Source organism: Acipenser ruthenus, chromosome 1 (assembly GCF_902713425.1).
Source record: "Acipenser ruthenus chromosome 1, fAciRut3.2 maternal haplotype, whole genome shotgun sequence".
NCBI classification, from domain to species: Eukaryota; Metazoa; Chordata; class Actinopteri; order Acipenseriformes; family Acipenseridae; genus Acipenser; species Acipenser ruthenus.
In genome coordinates this window covers 2929297-2950747 of record NC_081189.1, presented here as the reverse complement: position 1 = coordinate 2950747, position 21451 = coordinate 2929297, and the positions used below count along the sequence as shown (strand labels likewise).

The following is a 21451-nucleotide window of genomic DNA, read 5'->3' as shown; positions in this document are numbered from 1 at the left end:
CCCTGTCTCTGCTCTTACCCCCGATCTCACCCTGTCTCTGCTCACCCTGTCTCAGCTCTCACCTTTGAACTCACCCTGTCTCTGCTCTTGCTTTCACCCCTGATCTCACCCTGTCTCTGCTCTCACCCCTGATCTCACCCTGTCTCTGCTCTCACCCCCGATCTCACCCTGTCTCTGCTGTTACCCCCGATCTCCCCATGTCTCTGCTGTTACCCCCGATCTCCCCATGTCTCTGCTCTCACCTCCGATCTCACCGTCTCTGTTCTCACCTCCGATCTCACCCTGTCTCTGCTCTCACCCCTGATCTCACCCTGTCTCTGCTCTCACCACCAATCACACCCTGTCTCTGCTGTTACCCCCGATCTCCCCATGTCTCTGCTGTTACCCCCGATCTCACCGTCTCTGTTCTCACCTCCGATCTCACCCTGTCTCTGCTCTCACCCCCGATCTCACCCTGTCTCTGCTCACCCTGTCTCAACTCTCACCTTTGAACTCACCCTGTCTCTGCTCTTGTTCTCACCCCCGATCTCACCCTGTCTCTGCTCTCACCCCTGATCTCACCCTGTCTCAGCTCTCACCCCTGAACTCACCCTGTCTCTGCTCTCACCTCCAATCTCACCCTGTCTCTGCTCTCACCCCCAGTCTCACCCACTCTGCCCACTCTGTCTCAGCTCTCACCCCCAATCTCACCCTGTCTCTGCTAACCCTGTCTCAGCTCTCACCCCCAATCCCACCATCTCTGCTCACCCCCGATCTCACCCCGTCTCTGCTCTCACCCCCGATCTCACCCGGTCTCTGCTCTCACCATGTATCTGCTGTTACCCCCGATCTCACCTTGTCTCTGCTGTTACCCCCGATCTCACCCTGTCTTTACTGTCACCCCCAAACTCACCCCCAAACTCACCCCTGAGCTCACCCTGTCTGTGCTCTCACCCCCGAACTCGCCCTGTCGGTGCTCTCACCCCCGAACTCACCCTGTCTCTGCTGTCCCCCGAACTCACCCTGTCTCTGGTCTCACGCTCGCTCCCTCCATCTCTCCTCTCACCGTGGTTCTTGCCCAATCTCACCCTGTCACTGCTACGCCAAATCCAACCCTCAGTCGGTTAGCACTCTGGTTTTTCTCTCGCTGACTTGCTTTTCCAACAGACTCTGAGTGGGAACCTTAGCCCTCTTGTGTTAAAGGGTTGCAGAACATCCAGTAGTGTTTACAGCAATCACACTGCTTTACCTTTGCTGTGTCCTGTGTTACACGTATATATCTCCTCCAGCAACAATGCCGATGCTCTTATTGAACACCATCAGCGTTGTTGCAGGAGGGAGCATTGACTTGGATGCAAACACAGGATGTTGTGACAGACCAAAGGCAGTTGCTGCTTCTCTTGGCTAACACTGATGAGAATAACAAAAAAAGATATCTCTGCTATACATTCAGCGCTGGAGACAGCAAAGGTAAAGTCATGTCTTTGTTATTGGGTATTCTGTAACCTTTAAATGACACATTCGCTTACATTAAGATTCGGGTATGTTCTGTTCTCTGTGTTTTCACTAACTCGTATTCCAGGTCTTGTTTCTGACACATCCGCTTGCATTAAGATTCGGGTATGTTCTGTTCTCTGTGTTTTCACTAACTCGTATTCCAGGTCTTGGTTCTGACACATCCGCTTGCATTAAGATTCAGATATGTTCTGTTCTCTGTGTTTTCACTAACTCATATTCCAGGTCGTGGTTCTGGTGTTGTTTGGTAAATGTCATGTGTTAAGGTGTCAAACCCTTATGAGCTGTGTTCAAGGAAGCTAGTAAAAAGAGGGTATTAGAAGTGCATTGCGCTCATGACTTCAATTGGAAAAGGTCAGTTCTTTCAGCACCATTATTAAAATACCACCTTGTGTCTACAATGTGTTAAAGCTAATGTAGGGCAGGAACATGTTTAAACCATATACTGTATGCATTGCCTTCACTAACGGATATGTTCTGTATATGGACATTGTCTAAGGTTGTGCCAAGTGGTCTTCTTTTTAACCAGGACAAGAACTTTGAAAGTGTTTATTATAAGATACACTTATATTTCTTTTGAAAGTGTTTATTATAAGATACACTTACATGTCTTTTGAAAGTGTTTATTATAAGATACACTCACATTTCTTTTGAAAGTAGAGGGCTCATCAATGTGAGAGCAGCAGATGTTTCCATTAGCTGAGTGACACCTACATGATTTGTGATTCATGGAAATGAAATCTGCCACATGCCTGCACCCAGCCTAACTGGATGCTGAGGGATTCATGACCAACAGAGGCAGCTCTGTTAGTCACCTGCCTACTTTTTATACAGTGAGATTTAAAGTAGAGACGCCTACCAGGTGAAGAGTTGAAGCATTTCATGGTCCTAAACCTAAAGAGCTCTTTGGTCTTGGTTTATAAATCTTTAAATGAGGCCGTGATCATGTACGTTACTATTGTATTACTGCTGTGCAGGGATGGAAATAAGACTCCCATTGCAGCCCAGGTTTTACTGGAAGTGTAATTAGACACGCACCAGCTTGTTACTGTACCTACACAGTGTGATTGTAAAATCTGTAATGGGAGTCTTATTTAGTTCTCGGCTCTGCTTTTTTGGCCTGAATCTGCCCGTCTCTGTATTGTCTTGTTTCTTTCTAAACCTCCCTCTTTTTCTCTTTCCTTGCTATGCGTGCGTGTCTGTGTGTGCGCGCTCGTGTATGCGTGTACGCGACGCAGGGCACGCAGTTGATTTTCACAGCAGCGAAGGAGTTGGGACACCTGTCCAAGCTGAAGGTACCTGTGTGTTCATGTCCGCACTGTGCTTAGATGTGTTTGACCACTGTAGTGCATGTATATCGATAGCAATCACTTGTTGAACGATGTGTGTGGTGTAGTAGTGAGTTTGTAGTATCTTTGTGTTGGTTGCTTTCTCCTTGCATGCAGTTACATATTATAGATCGAGTCGTGTATCTTACAGTGTGTGGTTATAAATATAAGTTAATAAGTTCAAATATTGTAATAAAGGGTACTACATTTCCCTATGAAAGCCATTTATTTTCAACAGGTATGCCTTACAAAATGGAGTATTTTGTAAATAGGGCAGTTGACAGCCTGGTTGCAGTATACTGTAAGGATTTGAAATGTGGCTGTTGTAGTTGTATAGAGAAGCATGTGTATGTGGTCTTGCTATGGCAGGCTGCACCTGAATGCTTTAGCCTGTCCTCTGAACATCGTTCTGAAAATGCTACCATTCACTCTTCATCTGGATGGTGTTGCAGGATCACATGGTGCGGGAGGAAGCAAGAAGCCTTACCCCCAAGCAGTGTGCCATCCTGGATCTGGCCTTGGATACGATAAAGGTAATTATTAGCACAGTAATTCATGTCTGCACTAGACTGAGCTTTTATAGTAGTAAGATACTCAAAGGGATGTATTTTTCCTTGCATGTAACATGCTGAACCTGAGAAAGTCACAAGTTGTTCTTTGAATGTGGTCAGGGTCAGTATGCTGTTCAGTGAATTCTGCTTTGGGGGCTTGCATGCAGCATGGCTCACCGTGTTCACCCTGGGAATAAAGAGAACTTCTAGACAAGGGCATTGTTTACATTTGGGAAACCACAAGTTATGCAAGAAATTCAGTGAGGAAATACCTGAATACTGGTATTTTATTGACTTTATTCTGTAAATCTAATCAGGGAGACAAAAAGGTTGAGCAGGTGGAAAAGATAACATTTAAGTAAAATAAAACTATATTCAGTGACACAGAACAACGTTACCCTTGCCTTTCACAATTCACGCTACTGTTTTTTTTGTGTCCAGTGAGTGCATTATGAGCTGTGTAATAAACACACTGAACTGAGGACCAAGATCAGTCATTAAACACGGAAGCTATTATTCAGCTGCTGTAAGAATGGCTTGGGTACTGCACGATTTCATATAGCCATGTTATGAATCTGAAGCATATTGCTTAGTACACATTAACTATTCTTTCCTGTGCTGCCTTACATGTTTGTTCTTGGCAATGCATTTCAAAGTTGGGCGTTCTAGACTTTATTTCTCTGAACGATAGTAGCTATGCACCCCTGCTGTACGCCAGAGTACACAAACACTGGAATCAATAAAACAGTTTGTACAGTAAGTACTATGTGTGGATTTTGAGCCGATTTGATTTCTGTGCCGGTGCTTACACCAGTACACAAACACTGGAATCAATAAAACAGTTTGTACAGTAAGTACTGTGTGTGGATTTTGAGCCGATTTGATTTCTGTGCTGGTGCTTACCATCTGTTCTTCTGGTTCAATCTTGTCTCCTGTTTGCCTGCAGCAATACTTCCATGCGGGAGGGAACGGGCTGAAGAAGACGTTCCTGGAGAAGAGCCCGGAGCTGCAGTCTCTGCGCTACGCCCTGTCCCTCTACACCCAGACCACAGACACCCTCATCAAGACCTTCGTGCAGACGCAGACCGCGCAGGGTAAGAGCAGAGCGGCTACATCACCCACTCCTACATCATTTACAAATATCTACTGTTTACTGAACCTGCTCCCTGTGCTGCACAGGTACTCTATAATTAGGGCTAATCACACAGTACGAGTCAGTGCTAGTGCAGTACCTCTGAACTTTGTATTGGGATCAATGGTTTGACCTGCAGATCAAGACTAATACAGGCGCTCTATAGCTGTCCCTAATATGTTCTGAATAGGAACATCTTATTTGTCACACTAGTCCTGCACCCAGTCCTGGGTTTGGGCTTGTTTAGGTATATTATTGATATGCTCTGGTCTCAGCTAAATCTACTCTGATTAAGAAGTCTCACCAGTCTAGTCTATGCAGCTACCGTGGAGGTACTAATTAAACAAGGGTCTGATTGTACCTCTGCCTCCTGAGTGTGGGTATTCCTGAAAACCTGGTCTGGCTGCAGGACTGGGGTGTGTTTCTTGCCCTACAGGATGATACATTTTCAGGTTTCTTTTATAAACATGTATCATCTTCACTTCAAACAAAAAATGAACAGAAGTTTTGTAACACTAATCGGCGTCAGCATGGCAGTGAACTGTGTATCCCAGTGTACATACATAGTGTACAGTGAACTGTGTATCCCAGTGTACATACATAGTGTACAGTGAACTGTGTATCCCAGTGTACATACATAGTGTACAGTGAACTGTGTATCCCAGTGTACATACATAGTGTACTGTGAACTGTGTATCCCAGTGTACATACATAGTGTACAGTGAACTGTGTATCCCAGTGTACATACATAGTGTACAGTGAACTGTGTATCCCAGTGTACATACATAGTGTACAGTGAACTGTGTATCCCAGTGTACATACATAGTGTACAATGAACTGTGTATCCCAGTGTACATACATAGTGTACAGTGAACTGTGTATCCCAGTGTACATACATAGTGTACAGTGAACTGTGTATCCCAGTGTACATACATAGTGTACAGTGAACTGTGTATCCCATTGTACATACATAGTGTACAGTGAACTGTGTATCCCAGTGTACATACATAGTGTACAATGAACTGTGTATCCCAGTGTACATACATAGTGTACAGTGAACTGTGTATCCCAGTGTACATACATAGTGTACAGTGAACTGTGTATCCCAGTGTACATACATAGTGTACAGTGAACTGTGTATCCCAGTGTACATACATAGTGTACAGTGAACTGTGTATCCCAGTGTACATACATAGTGTACAGTGAACTGTGTATCCCAGTGTACATACATAGTGTACAGTGAACTGTGTATCCCAGTGTACATACATATTGTACAGTGCACACCAGGACGTGTGTATCCAAGTTTACTCTGCTTTAGAGTTTATTCATTAGTTAGTTAATTACCTTCTTTACCCTCTTATGTTGTGCAGCTGGTTGTTCTCTAAAGTAATCTGTAGTTGATTTGCCCTTTCAACAGGCTATTCTGGATGTGCTCCACTGGGTTTCAGGAATCCCTAAGGAAATGATTTTGAAATCTCAAGGACCCTTCTCTGTTAAATATTAAATATGACGTTAAACAGATGTATCATTTATAATCTAAAATTAGATCATTGATTACTAATTTCTACTTTTAGATTAGCATGACACAATAAAGGTACTTAACTCCTCTTATAAAAGTCCCCCATAGTAAAAGCATAGCAACATGTAATAAAGTATTGTGAAAGCCTAGACGAGCATTGTAAAGGTATGGTAAAGCTTATTAAAAAGCTATGGTAAATCCATAGTATAACCATGGGATAATTGCAAAATTACCGTGGTCCACTTTTAAGGGTCCATATTTCATATTTAACAGAGAATGGTCATGGAGAATTACAGATCATTTACCAGGAAATCTGGGAATCGCCCATTAAGAAAGTACATTAGCGTCTAAATATTTCATGACGCAGAGCTGCGGTTCCTGGCACTGGTTTTCTGTAAAAGTTGCCGCTCCAGGAACACCAGGAGACCTGTCTTGACTGTCTCTCCCGCCCCCCCCCCATCTGCCTCAATTGGTTGATGGGTTTTCCTACATGTCAATATACTGTTTGTCTTTTCTTTTTTACACCTCAGTTCCTGCTCTGTAACTCTGCCTGTGATCTGTTTTCCTCTGTGGTTTTATTTCTTCTTCTTCTTCTTCCTCTGTTTGTTTTGTTTTTCTCTTGCAATTTCTCCTACCAGTGCATGATGGGAAGGGTATTAGGGTTACCGCTCACGAGGATGTCCGTCCTGATAAGGGTATGTTTGGAGGCTAATGTTGCATCGTGAGCTCAACAGCATTCCTGCTAGAACCCGGACCCATCTGAACCCCATTCCACCCAACCCCATCCCCCCCACAGTGAATGATATCCCCCTCCACACCCATCAGCACTGATTAATAAAGACACATTGCAACTTGGAGTTAAGAGGGATAAAGATAGGCAGTTAGATTAGATACACTAGATTAGAAATTGACCTGACCAGAATTTAGATAGACAGGGGTCATGGTAATGATAACCCTACTCAGACGTTGCTTTGAGAATACAGTGCATTTTTATTTGGTTAAATTGATGGTTATTATTATTATTATTATTATTATTATTATTATTATTATTATTATTATTATTATTATTATTATTTAAAAATCTGTTATGAGGATCTTGATGTCTAAATATTAAACTGTGCCCTGAGCCTTTCATGTGTCAGGTTGTCTTGTGCTTCACTCTGTATTAAAAAACCCTTGCAGTGTAGACTGTTATCCAAATACTGTGCCTGGAGGAGAGAATCAAGGCTTTAGGATCAATGGTGTGGTCCCAGTGTATCCCTGAAGAGCGCACTGCACTGCCCCTCATGTAATGCAACAGCTCCTAATAATCCTTGGGCACCCACCAAAGGCATTGTAGTTACTTGTGCACATTCTCATAAAGGTTCACCCTGGTTTATTAGTAACATCTAACATGTCACCCTGGACACTTATATATACTAGGCCACTCATCTTGACAGTTCTCAAAACAATACTCAGCCTTCACTGGCACACTTTTGCAGTACACCTCTAAGAAATCATGATGTGAATGTGTTCCATGTAAGAAATCTAACGTGGTTGAGAATAAACAATGAAAATTGCTCTAACAAAGTGGGCTCATAGTTTTAATAAGGTTAGTATCCTGGATATTCTGATATGAAGGAAAAAACCTTATTGGCACAAATTCTTTAACCTTCTTTTGCAATTTGGACTGAATATCACAGAGGTTATGTAAAAACAATAAAACAAATATTTTTGTAACAATAAAAAAATCAGTGTTCTACAAATATTGCTAAATCCAGCATGCTAACCCTATTCCAGCCCTCTAAGCGATAGACCTCGCTGTCTCACATTCCTGCCCTGTCAGTCTCCTCATGTGAGCTGGCACGCGGAAATGCAGCTTGCGTTAGTCATTGACACAATGGCATGCTGGCATGGAATGTTTTGCGCTGGAATCGACAGGAATGTTATAAAGCCTGCTATACCTGGAGACCTGTATAAGAAATATACAGTATAAAGGGACTGAGTCACAAGGGGGATTCTTTTATTGAAGGACTTATGGTTTTGGAGACATTTTAAGCATGATATTTAGGGGTTTCATATAAAATAGGTTTTATGTCTTGCCAAGTCTTGCCACCTCCTCATTCCTGAAGGATATGAGCTGTCAAGTACAGTATATTGATCACCTCAACAGTTCCTTGGCTAACAGAAATCTGCCTAGAATAGGGGAGAGGGCCACATTGTTAATAACCTGCAAGGTTAATACTCCAGCATAGGGAGAGGACCTCAATGGAAACATGCATGCATACTATAAGTGCATCCTGATTCTTAGTATCTGAACTGTCCCACCCCTGAACAAGTAGAACAGCAAAACATGTGTTTATGGAACAATACAGTGAAGTGCAGAAGAACCTTGAATTAGCAGCTGCAGAAGTCCCTGTGGTGTCTGTCAGCCGATTCAGGTTTTATTGTATCTTTATTCTGTTATACAGTCTGTAAAACATGTATTTTGTAATGCAATTATTGGTGCCAGATGTTTGGCAGGAAATTACTAATAATCTGTTTTAAAAATTGAATGAAAGAAACCCTGAAGCAGGCGCTTTGTCACTGTGTTTGAATGGGAACTTGCGCTCGCTTGGGTTATGCTTTGGTGGAATGCCAGGAATGGTACACACGCTGCCTGCCTGCCTTATTACACTTGAACTGCAGAGGTATTGATTAGGGGTGTGCAGGATTCACATTTGTAAAAATGGGTGGGGGGAACTGGGAGTGTAGTATGTGGTCACATTTGGTGAATCAAAACCAAAAAAAATGTTTGCCGTTTTGGTCACCCAGTTTCAATTTGAGCGAGTCTGCCTCTGATTTGGCACCGCCAGTTTCAATTTAAGCGCGTCTGCCTCTGGTTTGGCACCACCAGTTTCCCAATCCAAATCCTGAACCCCCCCTGTGGACCCTCTCCTGACTTGCTCCTGTTTCAGGCTCCGGAGTGGACGACCCAGTCGGAGAAGTGTCAGTACAGGTCGATCTGTTCACACACCCGGGCACTGGAGAGCACAAGGCGACTGTGAAAGGTAAGTTCCACTTTCGAATGCTCAATAACGCCAGCCAGAATTCACACCCTGTGTATAATGCGCATGACTGAGCAGCCTTTGGTCACATCCCTTTGATGTATACTGCCGGTATAGTGCCTTATTAATACTATATACTACACTATATAGAATAATATAACCTTGCAATAATAACAGCTAATGCCATTATACAATCCCACCTGAGCTACAGTGGTCGTTTTTTTTTTTTTATTGGAGCACAGGCCTTCACTTGGTGGAATATTCCAGTTGCTATGACTATGATGTAGTTTCAACATATGCTACAAGTATAACATTAAAACAATACATAATATAGAAACTGATATTGAACATTTAGATTTTAATGATACTATATATATCTGAAGTAATGTTTAATTGAATGAAAAGGTACCATATACTATATATATATATATATATATATATATATATATATATATATATATATATATATATATATATATATATATATCGTATTAACTTGAGTTGGAGAGCCATGATGCCTGACTTTTGATTACTCTAATAATGTATCAACGAGATGACAAAACTGCCCACATACCAGGTGATGGCATCAGTCGTTAATCCGTTCCTCCTTCTCTCCAGTTGTGGCAGCGAATGATCTGAAGTGGCAGACCTCAGGAATGTTCCGACCCTTCGTGGAGGCAACGATGATCGGACCCCACCTGAGCGACAAGAAACGCAAGTTTACCACCAAGTCCAAAAACAACAACTGGGCTCCCAAATACAACGAGACCTTTCACTTGTGAGTATGGCTTCTCATGCCTGCAATAATACAGCCTCCACTGCATACAACTGTACTACTCCACAATATTAAACAGTTTAGCATTAAAACAAGCACCTCTGTCAAATCTTCTAGAACATACAGGTGTTTTCAGTTAAGAGCTTAATTAATAGAAACTTCTGTTTTGTCTTTTTTGCAAGTTTGTGTTTGGGGCTTTAGTTTTATGGCAGTGTTATAGACCAGGTCTGCAGTAGTCTGATAAATTAGTAAAAAGTTGCTTGTACAGAAGTCATGCCCCCATACTAGACAGTACAGAACACAGACAGTTCGAAATGCCTGCAGTGAAATGACTGCTCTGAAAGTGTAAACTCTGAAAATGCTGGAAAAAAGAGTAAATAAAAGGCTGTCTTTCTCCTCGTGTGTTGTGCAGTATCCTGGGGAACGAGGATGGGCCGGACTGTTACGAGCTGCAGGTGTGTGTAAAGGACTACTGCTTCGCACGGGAGGACCGCGTGCTGGGGATCTCCGTGATGCAGCTGCGGGACATCGCAGACAAGGGCAGCTGTGCATGCTGGTGTCCGCTGGGGCGCAGAGTGCACATGGACGAGACGGGACTGACAGTGCTGCGAATCCTCTCGCAGCGCACCAACGACGAGGTCGCACGCGAGTTCGTCAAGCTCAAGTCAGAGTCGCGCTCAACCGAGGAGGGAAGCTGAGGAGGGGACGCCACTGCTGCTCAGCCGGCGGCGGCGTCGTCTTCTCCATCTCTGGACTACACTGTTAATCTGTATTGAGAAGGACGGGCTCTTCACTTCACAACAGGGATTTCATGAACACTTTGACACGTTTCACCCGGAACCTCTTCTGTTCCGTCTCTCTGCTGTGGTCTCTCTTGATTTGTGAAGTGTCTGGGTGTGTACGATTTTATCCACAGTTGTGCAAGAGATTCGGGTTTGAATTACTATGCTTGTCATTTTCAATTTATTATTAGTGTTATTATTGTTATTATTGATACTTCTACTACTAGTAGTACTATCATAGTCGATAGTTTGAATACGTTTTAAACTAATATTTATAGGTATAATGAACAGCCAAATGAAGAATTGTCAGGCAGATTTTGGATCTGAACTGAAGGCACTTGTATATGTGGTTTACAGGTTTAGCTGTGGTAGTCTGAGCTCTAATCTGATAGTTTAGCAATTACCTGGAGAGAAGATATGTTCTTTGTACTGTTAATTGTTGCGAGTTGATATAGAAATAGTAAATTATATTGCTTGTAATTCCCTTGACAAATGCATTCATAGTGTCCTGCTCACTCTGTGGGGTGATTTTAACATGATTCTGGAAGGCGCTTTATAAAACTGTACTATTAATATGTGTATATCAATCCTGTTTTCTTTCAGACTGCCTTCCTTAATCACCTCAGTTTGCTCAACAGAGAGAGATAATTGGACATGATGCATAAATTAGGAAGTTGGCAATTTCAGAGTTACAGTTCATACTGCAATTGAAAACGATTATTTACTTTATTTGTAATTTAAAGTGCTTAACAAAATAAGTGCATTATGCAGTACTTGATCAGCCTCTTCTATTTATCAGTTCGCTGTTATTTATTGAATGCCTTGTTTTAGGAATTGAGCCATTTGTTTAGGGCTGTTCAAGTCATGTTCTAGATGTTCTGATCCAATCATCAGAGACCATGGCATTTTTTTTGCAAACGTGAAAGTCTCTCTTCTGAAATTGCCTCTTTTCAAAAGTTGCATTGTCCCTGCTCTGGCGTTGTCTCTTTATAAAATAAAACTAAAAAACACAATTGTTTTTACAGATAATGCAGACATACTGTACCCTTACCTTAACCAAAAAAAAAAAGTTTAATAAATACTTTGCAAGGGACCAGGTGGATAATTATCACATCTGCCAATATTCTGTGAACAGGACCAAACTGAAAGTGATCAGCATTGCGGTGATGTGGTATCTTATCACACATGCCATACTGCTGCTCTTTCGTCTTCACTTCTGCCAAGAGCAAAAAGAGAGTGCAACTTTCACATTCCCTTTTTTGTTGTTGTTGATGTTGTTAATGCTGCGTCCCTCTTCAAAAGCTAGTCTGATAAAATCTCTGAGCATTGGTGTCAAAGGCTGGGACCAGAGAAGACTAAAGTTTCTAAAGCCACGAGTGTGACGGTTGCTTTGATTTGCACACAGAGATCGACCATCACAAGCAAGATCCATTATTAACCGGACGGGGGTAACTGATTTATCCTTCTGACGGCTTACAAGAAAACAGGTTTCCCTCAAACAGTATTCTTTTATATGTGACACCAGTTACTTATAAACCACACCATGAAAGTATTCTGTTTGACACCTATGGCTCAGAGAAACTGATAGGGAGGAAAATTACAGGAACATTATTTAAACAGTTGTAGCAACACGTGGGGGCGTATAACGCTATATCACACCCCGCTACTTACTCTTTAAAGCCACGGCCCATTCGTTATACAAGCAACAACAGTAGTGTCCAGTGATCACATGGAATCATGGGTGTTGTAGTTCAATAACAGACCGGTGTGAAGGAAAGACCTACAACACCCAGCATTCTACAACAGGGGTAAATCCTGTGCAGTACATTCCAAGCTCCTCCAGCTAGTTCCACATCTGTCACTCAATCAAGCTCAAATTTATATACTGGTGTTACATATGTAAATTATATATAGAGAGATATATTAAAAGCAGTATGCCAACATGTTTTATAATATGTTTACGACATCCCATCAATCATTTATTGACCTTGCTTGTATTCTGTTAGTTTAGAAATTGTTCTATTTAGGTGAGAAAAATTCAAAAACATCCCATTAAGAGACATCGGTGCTAGACCAAAAAAATAAAACATAAACAACACGTCATTTTTTTCAATCCTAAATTGTGTGCCATCAACTGTCTTGCACAGTCCGAAGTGTAACCTCTTCTAAATCTAAATCTAAGAGAAAGTGCCATACCACTACACAGGTGAATCCCCAAAGAAATTTGAGAAAGTGACTCTGGCAAGAGGACTGGTTCAGCTGTTTAGTTACTTAAGAGGGAAGCTTTGTCCTAGCGAGGATCAGGCTGCAATAGAAATGCTATTTTCTACTTTTTATGACAGGCTTAATGACACCTATCAATTGACATACTTACAATTTTCCAGAAATTACATTACAGCATCTTGACACACATCGCTTTGCCATGAGTGCTAAATCTGATGAAAGATTACTGGAAGTATTTTAAGGGCTAGGTCCATATTCTTTTTCTATCACTGAATACACCGCAAATGGGTTTGGAACACTTGGAATCTACTGTACGCACTCATTGACTCACAATGTGAAGAGTAAGACTGCATTCTGTGTGTATACCGTGTGCCAAGACGTGCAAGCGCTCAGCTCTTACACATTCATATATATATATATATATATATATATATATATAAAGAGCATGTCTTGTATAGCAATCATAGTACATAGACCTTCGTTTGTGAATTTTTAATATATGTATAGCCACTTGAGAAGAAAATGATGCTAAATAAATATAGAAATAAACATTTGTTGGGGAACTGACAAGTGCTTAAAAATAAATTTTGTACATAAATTATTTAAGAAACAGTTCTATAGTGTGTTTGTGGTGTTTATTTATTAATGTATTGGGGCACTGTGATTCGTTCCCTTGGAGAGCGATAAGCCAATGAAGGGCTTGGGTTCAGCAGCTTGACCTCTCTTTGGTTGAAGCTGTTCAGTGGCTCCTCCCTCTTGTAAAGGGCTGTCTACACTGATGTGAATACAGTCGCTCAGCGCTGCCTAATCGGGATGTCTGAAAGAAAAGTTGGCATGTCAACATCGCAGATGCCTCGAAGATGTGATTTCATTCTTTTTCATTTCATGTAGAAATAAAAAAACAGCAATTTTATTTGGTTTAGGAATAAAAAAAATGACTCATTTTAAATGATGTATTTAACATTTAATCAGTGATGTGATTTTATTATTTTTCTTTTCATTTAGAAACAAAAAAGTGTGACTAATGTCTCAAATGCCTCTCGTTTAATTGGGACAGCCGCTTATTCAGGATATTTTTTTTAAATATATATTCAAAAAAAAAAAAAAGTTTGAAATGGCAAGTAAACCTGCTCTAAGCTTTAGTTGTGTTCAGGACTCTCAACTACTGTATGAAACACTGAACATTCCAAATTACACATGTAAGAAAAGCCATCACCACTAGGTGGTGGTGTTCTGCAATTTAATCGCACAAATTTGTGGCTTTGTATCATATCCAAATAACCAAGACCTGATAAGGGTTTCCAGTTAGGTCCTGCTGCCAATGGCCATCATTTCTCCAGTGTAGCACAGACCTCAATTTCAAACAGTAACTCCAAACAATGGCAAGCTGTTGCATGTAAAACGTTCTATTAGTATTTGGGCGGGTTTCTAGTATGCCGGTAATCCTGTCTCACTTCCTTTGCAGTGAAGGCCAAAACACCTACATTAGCTGGGAAGCTTCCAAACAACTTTGAAGACTGCTGGCAAGAAATATGCTCCTGTACCATGCTGCACTGTGTTTTTCCTCTCTCGTTTCTCTGTCGCCTGGTTTCAGAGACCAAGATTAATCTTCGATTGCATTACCGACTGTAACATTATTAGGTAATCAGTGACTGGTGCTAATTGTTTAAGCAAGCTGACACGTATACACAGCTCACAATGCAGTCCGTTTACTTTCCACTTACTCTGACTGGGGTTTATTTGTCAGGGACAAACTGCAATTAAAACGTTGACCCATGAACATGTGATAAAATGCACTGTATTCTCAATTCATCCAAATGGCAAATTTCTGTCCATACTGTAGTGTAAGGAGAAAAATATTCAAGACACAGAGACGACGGAGTCCGGTTTCAAAACCAGAAATTGTTTATTCCAAGCCACAGCAAAAGTGCACACCAAACACAGCGCTCTGGAGAAGCTATCAGAGACCTTCTGAGGAGCTCTCCTTGAAGCATGACATTTTATAATGGTTAACTCCCCAGATGCATATCCCACCCCAGATGATTAAGCATGTCTGAGTACAGACAGCACCCCTAATTAAACTAATGTATTCCTCCTTCGTGCTATTAAAACACACACACACCCCTCGGGAGGGGTGTCAGCCCAAATCTTTTGGAACATTCAATGCTACGTACTTAACCCTATGTCCTAAATATTGTTTTTCAACAGCGTACAAAACTGCTTCTATCTAGCTTCTTTCTTGGCTAACAGCTTCTGCTCTGCCCTGGTGTACCTGCTTCAACCACAGGCTTCGCTTGGCTGTACTCCCAGAAACCTGTTTCTATCTTTTTTTGGTCCCGTACAGCAGTTTGCAGAGTTGCTTACACACACTTTAATAAAGGTTAAAGCTAACATTACATTTAGCTAATACCCTATTAATCATTGTTTTCCTTCAGTAGTCCCCTGGCATCTACTGTAACCAGCTCTGTATTATATTTCTCACTGCAAGCTACTATAAATTCCTAGTCTATGAATTCCAAGTTCCTGGAACTACTATAGATGTCAGCGGCAGTACTAGCTGAATATTACAGGCTAATAACAAATAAAATATGCATAACCGGTAAACTGGGATTACTTATCCACAGTAAATACCTACATGGTTGTGCTGGCCAGTCCATTCTGTCAATGTGTCTACTGTTGAGTAAAGAATATTGATCAAATTACTCAAATACTGATTTTATTTCGAGTAACTCCACTGGCATTTTACAGCATACACATATTACAAACAGTAGTCTACATTCCATTAATCCTGCTATCTAAATGAATGTATTTCTTAAACGAATGTAATTAAACCGGTAAGCAGTATGTAGCTTTTTTTTTTTTTTTTTTTTTTTTAATGTAATATTTTTTCAATATGTAGTTCTATCATTTCATGTTGCCATGCCATGGCAACGTCCACTTACACGGTATTTAATAAAATAAAGGTACTACCGTTATTGCGATGAAATGTCGTTATCTGTAACAATTTAAAATGTGCGCTCACTTTCCTTGTGCGGCAACACCAGGGAACCCTGACAACGGTACGACGGAGATACAAGATGCACCTGCTGAGCAGCGCAGAGCGGACAGCAGATTTCACCGGTGATCCAGGTGAGCGGAGAAATTCCCGCTCTGAGCCGCTCAGATACTTAATGCACCAACCTGAACAAAACTTACAAACATATAGCGCACTTCCCGCGCAAAGTCACACAAACTGAACGCGCATACCGACTGGAAAAAAAAAAAAAAACCGTTTGTATTTACATTTAGACGCGCAGGAGAATGACAACAATACAGGGGTGCATTCCGTAATAAAATAACCACGAACATTTAAAAAAAAATAATCACCAAGCCACAAGGTAAGCTGCGCTGTGCTTTATAACCTTAATGATAAAATGAATAATGGTAGTGTAATAATGCACTTGGCGTCCACATAAGGTTGTACCGGATGTTCCGTTTTTAAGTTCCCTCCAAAAAAGGACTAAACCCAGGTTGTCAAAAGATGGAAAGGGCTGTGCGAATTGAAGTTCCAGCCAGGGGTTATGCTGGTGTGGCAGCACTGCCACCTCGTGGTATGGACCGTTTATCTGATGTAACTCTACGGTATTTATCGTACTGTACGATTCAGAATAGAAGCATGTCATTTAAGTTAGTTAGAAACTGTTACAGTAAAAACTGCACCGTCATGATGACCGCTTTTCAACTGGAAATTACTTTCCCAATCAAGCAAGGTGATGTCAGTACACACAAGTGTGTTCTGTGGCAATACTGCATACTGAAGATTGCGACTGGTACTCAACTTCACACGGGTAATCCAATCACTCTTCAAGCTTTTCTGAGCTGGAATCTGGTCAGGGAAAGTAGCACAGGTGTGATAAAAGCAGTTTTCCCTCTCTGTGTTTCTTTACAGGGTACAGGGAAGTCATATTTAAAAAAAAAAAATCTGTTTGATCATGAGAAATGAGGCATTACAGAACACCCAGGGACTTGTATACCATACTCACTGATGAAATAATGTAATCTTACAGCCTCCTGTGCAGTAAGAGTTGCACATTTCTTTTTCAACACAGCCAGCCAGCTTTTTCCTTTCCTGTTCTCCTTCTCTTTTTGTCTTTGAGTTTCCCCCAGGGTCAGGTCTGCTTTAAGTGACACATCCAGCCACAGACAGGACATTATAGGCGAAGACTATTCCAGATTTGAAACCTATAAAAAATATTAACAATGCTTCCGATAACATATAGAAATAACACTCTGCATAAACAACATTTAAAAAAATGAGCAACTCCCATACAGCTAAAAATACATGAGAAATGTGCTTGGGTGATTCAAGGGCTGTGAACATGACCCCTGTGTTTCTATCACTATGGTAAATACATTGGTAGGAAGGATGCATGTAAACAATTTGCGTCAGGTTTTACCATATGCCTAAAAGTGTTTAAATGTAACCATATTAAAGCTAGGCCAAGGGCAACTAACCAACTCTTGAATTTAAATGGGTTGTTGGGTTTTTTCAAGTGTGAAATACAGTAGATACAGTCAATGAATTAATTAATATTTCATTAATAAATATAATTAATTAACAGAAAAGTAAGCCTGCCAATAAGTTGTAATATTGTACTATGGTGGGTTAATTAAACTATACAGACACACACTCAATAATCAACTCTGAATACAAAAAAAAGGTATTAAAAATGTGTGCCCCAAAGGGTGGAAGACTGCTTCCATTGCACATGTGATAACCCATGAAGGGTGTCTTTGTGGAGTCATAAACCCTTTTGACTGTTCAAACCAATACAACATGTAATGCAGTGGTACTGTACTATTGCACCTGTTGTAACACTTCATACTAACTGATAATGATCTTACTGCTGCAGGTCATGCAATTATGTAATTAACGGTTGGTGAATTATAAATTATATATAAAGAACAGATCCATATCTTATAGTTATACTGTATAACTGTATAACAGCAGGCCAGGTGGGTTTCACATTTTAACTTTCCACCCTCATTCGAAATCCTTTGTGTTTTGTTTTTTTTATGATTCACTGTATTTTGTTGAAAGAGCTCACATACAGTCCTGCTTTTCAAAGAGTGTACACCTGATAACGCAGGCAGGTCCAAAGATCAGTAGTGTGTGTTTACTCTGTAATGCATTGTACCACCTTGTTCTACCCACCAAGCTACAGAAACTGCCTGTGTACCTATTGGCTGTTTGCAGAGCTCGTCTCACCTACCCATACACTACGCAAACACACCAGTTAACTCCTCAATAAAAACATGCTGAGCCTCTGACTTGGTTTTTACATTTTCTTTTTACAACAAAAGCGTTTTCTTTTTTTAAACATTATAAGGTTATAAGGAGGTGAGGATCCACACGCCACTGCTTGGAGTTACTGCTGAGTTACTTCACCTTGTTGACAGTCTTTGTTTACAGTAACTGAGAAACGGGTTAACGTTGTTGAGGCTTGGAGTTACATGGTATTGTTCTTTCAGTGGGGACTTCCTCAAGGGATAAAGCAGCCAGCAGACACCGGCATATGGTAGGTATGTAAACTTCTAACTTTGAACTCTTCTAGCTGTTTAGAGGTCTAAACTCAAAATGAGAATCCTGGGTACAGTACTGGATATATTTTAAAGGGATTATCTCGTCTGTAAGGTCCAATTGTATCACTCCCAAATGTTTATTTGTATCCCAGTTAGCAGTGAAATGTTGTCCTTCAGTAAACATACACTATGTAGCATTCTTTTTTTATTTTGGGGATATTTAGAGAGATACAGGAAAATACAAAATCAAACCTAGTCAAAATCAGCAGATACAGTGGTATCATAGATAATATACTGTGCATCTTGGTGTTGTTCTTGCAGTTCAGAAATTTAGCAACAAGGGAGAAATGGTTTAGTTTTTTTGTCAACTAGCGTTAACATGTTTGCACTTGGCAATGCTTTGTGAACTGAAACCAATTTGAAAAATTGCAGAGCAGGATATCTGAGCTACACTGTGTACAAGGCCCATTATTTATATATACAGTCAGCACTCACATATCCGACCCTATCAAATTTGGACTTCAGTGACGATTAAACGAGTGTGACGCATATCTGATTATTTCATTTTGGCCCGTTCCAACCCTTGTCCGTTTTTTCAGGGAACACAAAAAAGATGCATAGCTGAAAGGACTGTGTTTTGAAATAAGCAGGCTTCCATTTAGATGTACTATGGTTGGTTTTGTTGGTACAGTACTATATTTTCAACAGAAGTATTTTAATTCAGAAAAATATAATTCTGAAAATATCACTTGCCAAAAGAGACGAGACATGGACTGTAATACAGTACTTACGTATTGTAGCAGTATGTAAAATTCCTCATTAACGACCCAACAGCAAAATGAAATCAAAATGTTACTGTGATCAGATGCGTGTGGGTGGTGACGTCAGACCAGGAAATAAAACATAACACAGGTGCAAAACGTCGCTGCAGCGCTCGTATTTAATAAGTATTATTTGTTTATTTAGCAGACGCCTTTATCCAAGGCGACTTACAGAGACTAGGGTGTGTGAACTATGCATCAGCTGCAGAATCACTTATAATTACTTCTCACCCAAAAGACGGAGCACAAGGAGGTTAAGTGACTTGCTCAGGGTCACACAATGAGTCTGGCTGAGGTAGGATTTGAACCAGGGTCCTCCTGGTTACAAGCCCTTTTCTTTAACCACTGGACCACACAGCCTCATGAACACAATAAACAGTTTAAACAAAATAACACACAAAACAAAGCAAAGGGCACTGGCAAAAGTAAAACAAACACACCCTTTCAAACAAGTATATTTTCGATATAGCAATTGTTTCTCTATTCATTTAGACTCACGTCTCGCCTCTGACACTCTCCTCTCAATAAGCCTGGAGTGTGTCTTTTTATATTCCGTGGCTGTAGCCTTAATTACCTAATTTAATACAGTAATTACCTTAAGGCTCCATCCACATTCCCACGAGGGTTCTAGGGAAGGGGTTTTAACCCCATCCCCACATTATAAGACCAGCATTTTCGCCGGTCTCAAACAGTAAATAATAAGACAGAGGGCTTTGTCCGCCTGCATACAAATACAATATAATAATATAATGATAATAATAATAATAATAATAATAATAATAATAATAATAATAATAATAATAATAATAGTAACAAATGAAAACATACATAAATAAATACACAAGAGGTGGGCATTTTGCCACAGTTACCCATGCACAGAACTGCGTGAAACATAAAAGGTAATGCAATTTAAATTTAGTTTTTGCCAATATTTTACCCTAGTTTTTCTCCCCAATTTTGTAAGTCCAGTTATTATCTGTATCCTCTGCTCACTGCTCACATCCTCTGAAACGCACTCCTGCCAATCCGTCATTTTTCGCACTGTGAATCCACAGCGAGGCCACCAGACCTATAGTGCCGGAAGACAACACAGATCTGGCAGGTCCACTGCAGAACCACAGGTGCCCTATCGGCCACAGGGGTCACTGATGCGCAGTGAACCGTGGATTCCCCTGCCGACCTAAGCCCTCCCTACCTGGGTGGCTCTCGGCCAGTTGTGCACCGCCCCTTAGGAAACCACAGTCATGGTGGCTGTGACATAGCCTGGATTTGAACCTGCGATCTCCAGGCTATAGGGTGCATCCTGCACTCCGCTTGGAGCACTTTTACTGTATCCTAAGTCAGTATTCAAAATTGCCGAATTGCTTGATAAGGCCCTAATGGCACAGTTCACTTGCAAATGAAAAGGCACAAAAGCAACTAAAGGTCACAAATTTTAAAAAAAAAAATGCACCACAGTATCTAAAACTGTTTAACCATTAAAAAAAAAAAAAAAAAAAGATCAGTCACCATTGTTTTATGGTCCGCCTACATTAGCTAATGTTATACTTTTTTATCATTATTGTATTATAGATCAAGGATTTATCTAACTGTTAGTCAAAATGAAAGCACATTTAGTTTTTTTATTGGTGTTTTAAAATAGAAGTTTATTGAATTGCAAAACTCACAGAGGTCTCTTCAGCTGCATGATGAGATTCTGGGATCAAAAAGCTACTAACAACCAAACGAGCAAGATGGGCTGAATGGCTTCCTCTCGTTTGTAACCTTTCGTATGTTCTTATATAAACACAGGCAAATCTAAATACCACAATTAAACAATGGTGGGATGTAGATCTGCCACTGTTTAGGTTCATTGAATAGACCTCATTATTTTTTATTTGTTAAGAGCATGATAAAAAAAAAGAAAAGATCTTGGTTTCAGCCTATTCTAAGTGTATGCGCAGGAATGACAATTTAATTATTTTTAACCTTACTTTATTTCAACCTGGCTTAAAAAATACAGTAACACAGGTTTCAGTAGGAGATACATGCATTACCCTCATAAGAATTCCCATTCAGATTGTAAATAGATAATATAACAGAGAGCAAAGTACAGGAATATGCACTGCTATCAGGAATACTTTTTAGAAATTAGTATTGCTGGTGGATATTGAACTTGTTTCAGAGGGCACTGCAACGTTTTGACTTTGTAGTGTCAGTGGCAACAGTAAAAATGATAAGTACATTGACAAGTACCAT

At 40.6% G+C, this 21451-nt stretch overlaps 2 protein-coding genes across 5 annotated transcripts in view; both read left to right on the top strand.

The window, feature by feature from the left end:
* LOC117403970 (protein unc-13 homolog B) overlaps positions 1–13442 on the top strand; it is a 222221-nt gene extending 208779 nt beyond the window's left edge. The window contains exons 35-41 of one of the 2 annotated variants that reach the window (XM_059029881.1): positions 2733–2789; positions 3275–3355; positions 4320–4467; positions 6663–6719; positions 8961–9053; positions 9669–9828; positions 10238–13442. In XM_059029881.1, the coding sequence (XP_058885864.1) occupies positions 2733–2789; positions 3275–3355; positions 4320–4467; positions 6663–6719; positions 8961–9053; positions 9669–9828; positions 10238–10523 (882 nt within the window). In that variant the 3' untranslated portion in view covers positions 10524–13442. The remainder of the gene's footprint in view (positions 1–2732; positions 2790–3274; positions 3356–4319; positions 4468–6662; positions 6720–8960; positions 9054–9668; positions 9829–10237) is intronic. The other variant, XM_059029927.1, reaches the window with a different exon arrangement.
* A 2575-nt stretch (positions 13443–16017) lies between these two features.
* The window catches only part of LOC117404119 (phospholipid-transporting ATPase ID-like), a 46477-nt gene continuing 41043 nt past the window's right edge, over positions 16018–21451 (top strand). Inside the window, exons 1-2 of one of the 3 annotated variants that reach the window (XM_059029718.1) lie at positions 16018–16207; positions 18342–18392. The gene's annotated coding sequence lies outside the window, so the exon portion shown is untranslated. Of the gene's footprint in view, positions 16208–18088; positions 18393–21451 lie in introns of those variants that run through there. The other 2 variants (XM_059029818.1, XM_059029673.1) reach the window with 2 other exon arrangements.